Raw genomic sequence first — 11,396 nt, 5'->3', positions numbered from 1 at the left:
TCAGTTCTGGGACCCTGGGTTGAGGGGCTGGAAACGTGGCAGCTCTCCCAGGGCCGAGGCTCCCACAGCAGCCAGGTTCTCTCCAGGCTCCAGCCCACTGGTGCTGGCATCTGCTCCTTGGGTGGAGGACTGTGGCCTAGAGGCTGAGTCCCCCTCCTCAGACTTCCTCTTGGCCCAGGGTGAATAAGAAAGGATGGTGAATCCCCTCTTAAGCAGGGCTGAATCTGCAGGCACCAGCTCTTCAGTCTGCCCTGGAAGGGAGGATTCCAGAATGCTTAGCTTCCAGTGGTGCAGTTCCTGCTTCTGGGGTGCATCTTGGAGTCTCACCACCCACACCTCCTCAGGCTCCAGCAGCAGTTTCCAACACTGGCCTGGGGTCATTCGGACCCTTTTTGGCTTCATCTTCTGGAGGTAGACAGCATCATAGCAGCCCACCAGGGAGAGGATCTGCAGGTCCAGTAAATAGGCTTCAGCCTCAACAGGGTCCATGTCCTGAGTGGTGCCCAGCTCCAAAACCATGGGCTCTCCTGGAGGCAAGTCCACTTTGAAAAACCCCTCCCACGGAACAGAGGGGCTTGGCCAGTGGGAACAAGTAGGGATTCCCCCAAATCTCCAGGGAAGGCCCTGGGTCCAGTCAGCATCTTCAGCATCCAGGCCCAGGGGTGCCGCATCCTGAGGCTGCAGCTCAGTGGGCACAAGGTGATCATCTATGTCCATGTCTTCTGACTCCACAGGGCCTGATGCCAGGGTGTCCAATCCCCAGTCCACAGACTCGCCCTGTGCAGGCTGCCATAGGCCCTGTGCCCAATTTGGCCCCATCCCTGGGGATGACCCTTGCTCAGACCCTGTCTCTGAGTTATCCATAAGCTCAGGGTCCCAATCTCCATCTTCCCAGTCTTCTGACTCTAGCTGCTGCTTAAGGTCCAGAAAGGCAGCCTTGTAACAAGCAAAGCAGATCCTTAGCTGGCTGCCATGTTGAAGCTGATACATCCAGGATGCATGGAGATAGGACATGCCCTCTGCCCCATATCGCTTGCTGACTGGAGGGCACATGGCCAAGCTGCCTGCCTCCTGAGAAAGAGACAGCAGGAGCAGGACTAGCTGTGATCTTAGATGGTCTGGTCCACAGAAGGGGGCACAGAAGAGCAAGGGTCAGGGAGGAGGGGCAAGAGAACAGAGAAGAGAAAGTTAAGATCACCAGGAGAAGAATTTGGGGTAGGGGTAGATGAGCTGGGTCTCAATCCAACAGGGACCTGTAGAGGTTGGGAGCGAAGAAACTCTGGAAATAACTTCTGCTGATACCAGGGCTCGGTCCTCTGGGAGCTGCAAAAGGAAAAAAAAAAAAAAAAGCAGTGAGGTTAGGGCGCCCCCAGCAGGCAGGAGGGAGCAAGTCACACAGGGAGGAGAATCTGACCACATCTGACAAAACCTGAGGGAACCTCTCAGGACCTGACAGAACCAGAAAGAATCACTCAGAATCTGAGGGTCCTGTCAGAATCTGACCAAATCTGACAGAACCCGAGAGAATCGGTCAGAACCTAAAGGAATCCGTCAGAACCTGACCAAGTCTGACCGAATCTGACAAAACCTGAGGGAAAATTCAGAACCTGAGTCTATTAGATCCTAAGGAAACCTATCAGAACCTAATAGGATCAGAGACAATCAATCAAAACCTTAGGGTCCTGTCAGAGTCGCACCAAATCTGACAAAACCTGAGAGAACATGTCAGAACCTCAGAGAATCTGTCAGAACCAAAGGAAACCTGTCAGGACCTGACAAATAGAATTGATCAGACCCTGAGAGAATCTGTCAAAATCTGTCAGAAACTGAGGGAAACTGCGAGCACCTGAACAAACCTGACTAAATGTGACAGAACCTGACCAAGTCTGACAAAACCTGTTGGAACATGTGAGAATGTGTGAAAACCTGAGGGAACCTATCAGATCCTGACCAAATCTGACAAAACCTGCCTGAACCTGACAGAATCTGAGAGAATTGGTCAGAACCTGAGGGAATCTATCAGAACCTAAGGAAATCTGTCAAAACCCAACAGAGAGAATCAGTCCGAACCTGAGGGATCCTGTCAGACCTGACCAAATCTGACTGAATCTGACAGAACCTGACTAAATCTGAGAGAACCTGATGGAACCTGACAGAACAAGAGAATCAGTCAGAACCTGAGGGTCCTGTCAGATCTCACCAAATCTGATAGAACCTGCCAGAGACTGACAAAACCTGAAAGAAAGTGTTGGAACCTGAGAGAATGTCAGAACCTGAGGGAGCTGGTCAGAACCTGACCAAATCTGATAATATCTGTTAGAACCTGTGAGAATCTGTGAGAACTTGAGGGAATCTGTCAGAACCTGAACAAATCTGACAAAACTTGACTGAACCTGACAGAATCTGAAAGAATCAGTCAGAACCTGAGGGATCCTGTCAGACCTGACCAAATCTGTCCAATCTGACAGAACCTGACTAAATCTGACAGAACCTGATGGAACCTGTCAGAACCTGACAGAACCAGAGAATCAGTCAGAACATGAGGGTCCTGTCAGATCTCACCAAATCCAATAGAACCTGCCAGAGAATGAGAAGACCTGAGGAAAACTAACAGAACCTGATAGAGCCTGAGAAAACCTGAAGGGACCTATTGGAACCTGAGAGAATATCAGAACCCAAGGGAGCTGGTCAGAACCTGACCAAATATAACAGAACCTGACAGAACTTGTTAGAAACTTTTGGAATCTGATAGAGCTGTCAGAACCTGAGGGAACCTGACAGAATGTGTCAGAAACTGGTGGAAACTGACAAGAACATGAGGTATCTGTCAGAACCTGAACCTTATAAAATCTGAAGGAGCCTAACTGAACTACCCCCACCTGAGCTAGCCTGTTTGGCCTGAGGCCACGCTGGACCACATTGGCACTGCAGGCTCCAAGCCTCACACTGTTAGTCTGTAGGCCTCACTCTTTTACTTCAAGGGGTTCTCACCCAGCTTGGTACCGCCCTCCTGTGGGTACACGTGGGGAAAGGAGGGAAGGGATCCTGACTGAACATATAAAGAGTCATTTCCCATGGTGCTCTGGGCTCCATATTTCCCATGAGCCTCAGCCCACCAGGAAATGAAACTGCTGAGTCATCCTCACTTCCCTCCATCCCAGGAGAGCCTGTGTAGCCCCCAGAGAGGGCAGTCTTGTTCCTCTAACCCTGTCACCAGGGTGATTGTTCCTGTGATATTTGCTCCTCTGAGGGCTGAGAAAACTGTTCCCATTGTTCTTTTCATTCTGCAGGTTTCTGAAATTGTGTGGGTGATCCTCTGTCTTATGGTTATTGTCGCTTTGTGGGTCCCTTGGGTGACTGCCTGATCACAGAGCTTGTCTTTCTGTGGTTAAAATGGATTCTTTCTTGTATCTCTTGATGAAAGTTTCTTTATGAATTCCAGAAACTGATCAATTGCCAGTTATTTACAATTTAGGCATATTTCTGTCCCTCTGACTTTTCACTTCTAAAATAAAGGCTCTTTACCTATAAATAATAAATAATTGCTGGAGAGGGTGTGGAGAAACGGAAAACATTGTTGGTGGGAATGTAAATTGGTACTGCAAGTATGGAGAACAGGATGAAGTTTTCTCAAAAAACTAAAAATAGAGTTGTCATATGATCCAGTAATCCCACTCCTGGATATGTATCCAGAGAAGACTGTAATTTGAAAAGAAACATGCACCCCAATGTTCATAGAAGCACTATTCACAATAGCTAAGGCATGGAAACAATCTAAATGTCCATTGACAGGCAAATGGATAAAGAAGATGTATCCCAAGTGGCACTAGTGGTAAAGAATCCACCTGCTAATGCAGGAGGTATAAGAGGTAGAGTTTCAATCCCTGGGTAGGGAAGATCCTCTGGAGTAGAAAATGGCAACCCACTCCAGGATCTTTGCCTGGAGAATCCTGTGGATGGATGAGCCTTGCAGGCTACAGTCCATGGGGTTGCAAAGAGTCAGACATGGCTGAAGCAACTTAGCATATATATATAATAACCCATATATATATACACAATGGATTACTATTTGGTCATAAAAAAAGAATGAAACATTGCCATTGACAGCAACATAGATGGACCTAAAGGTTATCATACTAAGGGAAGTCAGAAAGAGAAAGACAAATACCATATGGTATTATATGTGGACTCTAAAATACAACACAAACAGAAACACTCTCACAGACACAAGAAACAGACTTGTGTTGCCAAGAGAGATGGGGGATGTAGGAGAGAAGGATTGGGTGTTCGGGATTAACAGATGCAAACTATTATATAGAGAATGGGTAAACAATGTCATACTGTATAGCAGTGAAAGTGAAAGACTCCTAGTTATGTATGATTGTGCAAGCCCATGACTGTAGTCTGCCAGGCTCTTCTTTCCATGGGATTTCCCAGGCAAGAATACTGGAGTGGGTTGCCATTTCCTTCTCTAGGGGATCTTCCTGATGCAAGGATCAAGTAGTGGTCTCCTGCATTGCAGGCGGATTCTTTGCCATCTGAACCACCAGGGAAACCCACTGGATAGCACAGAGAACTATATTCAATATCCAGTAATAAGCCATAATGGAAAAAAATATGAAAAAGAGTGTATATATATGTGTGTGTGTGCTTAGTCACTCAGTTGTGTCTGACTCTTTGTGACCCCCATGGACTGTAGCCCATCAGTCCCCTCTGTCCATGGGGTTCCTCCAGGCAAAAATACTGGCATGGGTTGCCATGCCCTCCTCCAGGCGATCTTTCAACCCAGGGATTGAACCCAGGTCTCCCATATTGTGAGCAAATTCTTTACCATCTGAGCCACCAGGGAAGCCTATATATATATATATATAACAGAATCACTTTGCTGTACAGCAGAGATTAACACAACATTGTAAATCAACTTATACTTCAATCAAATTTTAAAATAAAATAAAGACTCTTTAAATGAACACTTAAAAAATTAAGCACTGCTTTTAGAACAGTTTTGTCTTCATGGCAAAACTGAGGAGAAGTTAGAGAGAATTCTTATAACTACCCCTGCCCCACACAACACAGCCTCACTATCAAACTCTACACCACATGGTACATTTGTAACCATCAACGAACCTATAGCGATACACCATTATCACTCAATGTGAACAGTTTGTATTAGGGTTTACTTTCAGTGCTGTTCAAACTATGGATTTAGACAAAAGTTTAATGACATACATATGTGATAGTTTTACTGTCCCTGTTCTCCCAATTTAACTCTACCTATCCCCACCCCTGGCAACCACTGATATTTTTTTTGTCTCCATAGTTTTGCTTTTTCCTGAATGCTGGATAGTTGGAATCATACAATAGGTAGCCTTTTCAGATTGACTTCCTTCACTTTGTAATATGTAGTTAAGTTTCCTCCATGTCTTTTATGGCTTGATAACTCACTTCTTTTCAGCACTGAATATTCCATTGATTGGATGGACCATAGTTTATTTATCTACTCACTTACTGAAGGACTTCTTGCCTGCTTCCAAGTTTTGGCAATTATAACGAAGCTGCTATAAACATCATGTGCAAAAAAAAAATTACATGCAAGTTTTTGTGTGACAAAAGCTTTGAACTCATTAGGCAAATACCAAGGAGTGGGATTTCTGGATCACTTGATAAGGGTATGTTTAGTTTCTTAAGAAATCCCCAGTCTTCCAAAGTGGCTGCACTATTTTGCATTCCCACCAGCAGTGATTGAGAGTTCCTGTTGCTCTACATTCTGGCCAGCATTTGGTGTTGTCTGTATTCTGGATTTTGACCATTCTGATAGGTATGTAATGAATGGTATCTTATATTGTTTTAATTTGCAATTCCATAATGACATATAATGTGGAGCATCTTTTCATGTGCTATCTGCCATCTGTATACCTTCTTCGGTAGGTTTCTGTTTAGGTTGGTTGCCTAGTTTTAAATCAGGTTGTTTATTTTCTTATTGGTAAGTTTTAAGAGTTCTTTGTATATTTTGGACAACAGTTCTTTATCAGATGTGTGTTTTGCAAGGGCTTCCCATGTGGCACGATGGTAAAGAACCCGCCTGCCAATGCAGGAGATGTAAGAGATGTGGGTTTGATCCTTGGGTGGGGAAGATCCCCTGGAGGAGGGCATGGCAACCCACTCCATTATTCTTTCTTGGAGAATCCCATGGACAGAGGAGCCTGGCAGGCTACAGTCCCTAGGGTCACAAAGAGTTGGACACGACACACACGGTTTAGCATGCATGCATGTCTTTTGCAAATATTTTTTCCTAGTCTGTGGTTTGTCTTCTCATTCTCATGAGTGTCTTTTGCAGAGCAGAAGTTTTTATTTTTAGTTAAATCCAGCTGATTCTATCTCTTTGATGCTACATCTAAAAAGTCATTGCCATATTCAAAGTCATTTAGATTTTATCCTATTATCTACTAGGAGTTTCACAGTTTGCACATTATATTTAGGTCTATGATCTACTTTGTGTTAGTTTTTTGTGCAAGATCTGTGAATAGATTCATATACTTGTATGTGGATGTCCACTATTTCCAGCACCATTTTTTAAATAGACTATCTTTTCTTTACTGTATTGCCTTTGCCTCTTTGTCAAAGATCAGCGGACTATATTTATGTAGGTAACAGACACTTTAAAACAAAGACTTGTTTAGAGTCTGATAATCAAATGTTAAACATTTCTTTTGAAATTTTTTTGGATTTTAAGTATATCCCACAATTCCAAGACCATGATGTTACTTTCCTTCATCTAATTCTTATTCTGGAATAATTTTGTTAGTTTGCTTCTTGTATTAGTGAGCTAGAGCTGCCATAAGAAAATACCAGACTAAGGAACTTAAACAGCAAAAACTTTTCTCACAGTTCTGGAGTCTGTAAATCCTAGATCAAGGTGCAAGGATGGTTGGGTTCTGGTGAGAACCCTCTTCCTGACTATGCAGATTGCAACCTTCTTGCTGTGTCATCACATAATAGAGAGAGGGAGATCTAGCTCTCTTTCCTTATAAGGCCACAATCCTATCTGATTAGGGCCCCACTCTTATGACTTTATTTAACCCTAATTATCTCCTGCTTCCCAAGGTGACTTAGTGGTAAAGAATCCACCTGGCAATGCAGGAGACCCGGGATCGATCCCTGGGTCAGGAAGATGCCCTGGAAAAGGAAATGACAACCCACTCCAGTGTTCTTGCCTGGAAAATCCCATGGACAGAGGAGCCTGGCAGGCTACAGTCCATGGGGTTGCAAATAGTCAGACACGATTTCATGACTGAACCACTACCACCAATTATCTGCTAAAGATCTTATTCCAAATGTAGTTTTAGTGAGGATTAGGGCTTCAACATATGAATTTTGGAGGGACCTATTTAGTCTACAGTACTTCTCTTCGTTTGTATACAAAATACAATTTAAGTGGGAGTTGCTTTTATTAACAGTGTTAAGAATGTAGATAGACAGCTTTTAAAACGATTTGCCAATTTAATTGTGTAAATCAATCCTTATTTCCAAACTTCAACAGATATATTCAAGCACACCAGCAGTGTCTCCCCCGAGATGTTTGTGGCACATCCCAGGATGAAGGAATCTGTAGTCGGCCTCTGGGCCTGGATTGGGCAGTGCCTGCAGGAAGGAGAAAAGACCACCTCTAGAATCAGGCAACTTAAAGGTTGGTTCCCAGATTTTGCTCCAGGTTAAAATTTTCTTGGGAGCTTTGAAGAGTCCCAGTGGCCACATCATAGCATGCGGCAGACACACCTGAGGTGTGTTACACCCTCAGTTACAGTCAGTTACACCCTCACTGTGATTAGTGGTGGAGCTTGTGACTTGCTTCCAACCAAGAGCAGTGGTAAAGGTGGTGGGTGTCTCTGCCTTGATGAGGTTGCATTATGTGGGAAAATGTCCCTCCTGCAATGAGGAGGTTATATTATGAGACAAAGTGTCCCTTCTGCAATGATATTACTCTAAGATTAAGTAAGACTCTTACCCAGCTCTTGCTCTCTCCTGGAGGCCTTGAAGAGGGAGAAGAGCCGTGCTGTCTGTGAACTGTGGGGTGCCTCTGGGACCAGTTGACAGCCAGCAAAGCCGAAGTCATCGGCACTAAAACCACAAGGAAGTGAATTCTGCCAGCAGAGAACACAGCACAGCCAACACCTTGGTTGAGACTTTGAGCAGGAGGCCAGTCAGAGCATGTCCCAACTCCTAACCCATGGAAACTTAAAAAAGAAATGTGTGCTATTTGGTAAACCACTAAGTTTGGTAATTTGCTACAAAGCAAAAGATAATTTACATTCACCCCTTACCAGTGACATCAGAATTCTTACATGAGACACAGGCATTGATGTCTTTTCAATCTCTGCATGTGCTTCCAAAGTGCTGTCCAGTTAAAGAACCAGTACCTAGACCACTGGATGATGTTAGAACTTTTCCCATATATTGGGTCCTTTGATCCCTCCTCTCTTGCTAGTAAACCTGGTCTGAGTTCAATCGATACCCAAGCCAGTCTCCACAGGACCCTCAGTAGCCATGGCCCATCAATGACCAATGGGCCCCTCGTGACTCAGATAACCCACTGTGACCTGCCACAAACTGAGTAATTGGACCTCTCTTGAGTTCCTGACTCACGTGGCCTTCATGCAGCCAGAGTCATGGTCCAGAAGCCAGCAGGGCCCAGAACCTGCAGGACACCTAGACCCTGCCCATGACTCAAAGACCAGTCCCATGAACCCCGGACACAGGAGTTTTCATAATGGAGAAGGGTGAGAGAGAAGATGATGGTCAGCAGGGCTGACAGGCCAGAAAGGCACCAGGATGACTGCCCTGGTCCAGCTCAGGGCCCCATGGCTGAGTGCAAACACTGGCTAAGACTCTCGGAAGGAAGAAGACCAAAGCCCCACCATGTGCTGCCGGATCACCCGCACCTTTGTGCTGCAGCAGAAGTTACTGGTTTCACCCATTCAGCCTTCCACAGTTCCTGAGGCTCAGAACATTCCAGAGATGTTTGTGGGGTGGACACATTCCTGCTCCTTCTCTGGCTTGGTGACCTCCATCCTCAGGATAGCCAGTTGTCACACTGTTCCTGACCTGCTGTATACCCGGGCATGGCCCCTGTCTCCCCAGACTGGTTCAGAGCCAGTGTGGGCCAGTGCCTTTCCCAGACACAGCCTCTGCCAGTGTGTCCGGGAATCTGATCTCAAGACAGCCAGTCATGCCCAGAGAAACCACCCAACCCATGAAGCCGTCAAACTCCTGTGGGATCTGTGGGCAAGTGACCCAGCTGGAGTCAAGCCCTGACAAGAAAGAAAAGTGTGTTTAGACAATCAAATGACTCACCAAATAGAACCTTCTTGAAAAGTATTGTAATAATCAAGCTGAGGAAGGGTCACTGCCTATTCCAGTGAAGTCTAAGTACTTGAATCTTAAACATTTACATTGTTGCTCTTGTATTATAAAGCAGAGTCCAGCCCTCACCTCCAGTCTCCATATTTACAGCAAGTGTTAGTCACTCAGTTGTGTCTGACTCTTTGAGACCCCATGAACTGTAGCCTGTCAGACTCCTCTGCCCATGGAATTCTCCAGGCAAGAATACTGGAGTGGGTTGTCATTTGCTTCTCTAGGGAATCTTCCTGACCCAGGGATGGAACCTTGGCCTCCTGCACTGCAGGCAGATTCTTTTTTTTTTTCCTTTATTTTTATTAGTTGGAGCCTAATTACTTTACAGTTGTAGATTCTTTACCGTCTGAGCCACCAGGGAAGCCCAACCAGGGATCATTTGCCCCAAGCATTTCACTAGATTTTTATTGGCTTTCCCCTCTCATTCCTCCTCTCAGGCAATAAAGAAGATGAACGATTTAATACCTTCTTGCATGAGTTCACTACAGAGAGTTCTTCAGAGGGATGCTGCCTGTTGATGAAAAGGAAAATCTCTGCTTCAACAGGGAGCAGGCACCCAGAGAGGCCCAGAGGATGTGAGACACCATCATTGCTGTGGAGAATATATGTGCTCCGCAAAGTTTGCCTGACAGTTGATTTTCTTTCTTTCTTTCTTTTTAAACTGATTTTACTGAAAAAATTAGAGTTGTATTTCTAAAAGGAACAGGAAGCCATAAAGACAAGGACACATAAGAATTCTCTGACCAGCTTACGCCAGTAGGACTCAAAGTCAGCCATAAAAATGAATAAGGCTCATGAGCTTACTGAAAATTAATGTACAGAGCCACTGGTTTCTGTCTCTGCACCCCTTGGGGGTAAAATGGGGGTCACACACTAGTGGGGGCCTCCAGCATCATGCTCCAATTTCCCTTAGAGGCACATGCTTCTATAGGGACATTAAATTTTGAATGCTGTGATAAATCTGAAGAAATATCAAGAGTCTTGGATTTTCATTTTCATATTGTATGCACCTAGGCATAAGTCATTTTCACTTGTTTCCCTCTTACCATTAGAAGTTAATGCAATTAAAGAGTTCAGCTGCGTCTGTTCCCCTTCTTCCCTGACTGGTCTTTGTTGGCCAGTTTCACATCCAGGCATGGCCCCATCATCCTTTCTGCTTCTAGCTGCTTCCAATTAGAGGTTTGACCTCAAAGGACACCTTCCCCTCAAGCAGGCCTTGTGCCTCTTCCAGTCTCTGGGCATCACAAGCTTCAGGGACTTCTTGGGGATAATATAATGCAGATTGTGCCTCCTTATGCATTTCGCCTCTTCACGTGCTACACACTGCAGGGACATGCCCCATGCATGGTCACACTCTCCTTAACATCAACCTGGACTTTTACCATCTGAAATTAAGGTGTTTCTCTGCAGAGGAGATAATTGTTAGACCCCCTCACTAAAGGGCTTCACAGGTGGCGCTGGTGGTAAAGAGCACGCCTGCCAATGCAGGGACATAAGAGATATGGGTTAAATCCTTGGGTTGGCAAGATCCCCTGGAGGAGGAAATGGCAACCCACTCCAGTATTCTTGCCTGGAGAATCCCACGGACAGAGAAGCCTGGTGGGCTGCAGTATATGGGGTCACAAAGAGTTGGACATGAATGAAGAAACTTAGCACACACGCATACCTCATTAAAATGGAACCTGCAGAGCAAGAAATAGCCCTTTTGTTTGTTTTCACTTAAAAAAATTTTTTTTAATTGCAATATAGTTACTTTATAATGTTGTGTTAGTTTCTGCTGTACGATGAAGTGAATCAGTTATATGCATACGTACTTCCCCTCCCTTCTGGACTCCCCTCCCCCTCTCCCCACCCCTCCCCTCTAGGTCATCACAGAGCACTGAGCTGAGCCTCTGTGCTTTATAGCAGGTTCCCCTAGCTGTCTATTTCATACATGGTAGTGGGCATATGTCAACCCTAATCCCCCAGTTCGTCCCATCCTTCCC

General features: G+C 45.2%; 1 protein-coding gene across 1 annotated transcript; it reads right to left on the bottom strand.

Moving 5' to 3' along the window:
* On the bottom strand, positions 1-1,053 carry LOC136150102 (testis-expressed protein 19.2-like). The gene has a single exon (XM_065910874.1). It carries the CDS (start codon positions 1,051-1,053, stop codon positions 1-3), a length of 1,053 nt encoding a protein of 350 aa, XP_065766946.1.
* Positions 1,054-11,396: the final 10,343 nt, after the last annotated feature.

Source organism: Muntiacus reevesi, chromosome 18 (assembly GCF_963930625.1).
Source record: "Muntiacus reevesi chromosome 18, mMunRee1.1, whole genome shotgun sequence".
In the NCBI taxonomy this organism is placed as follows: Eukaryota; Metazoa; Chordata; class Mammalia; order Artiodactyla; family Cervidae; genus Muntiacus; species Muntiacus reevesi.
Note: the sequence above shows the minus strand (reverse complement) of the source record. Positions and strands in the feature narration are given on the sequence as shown.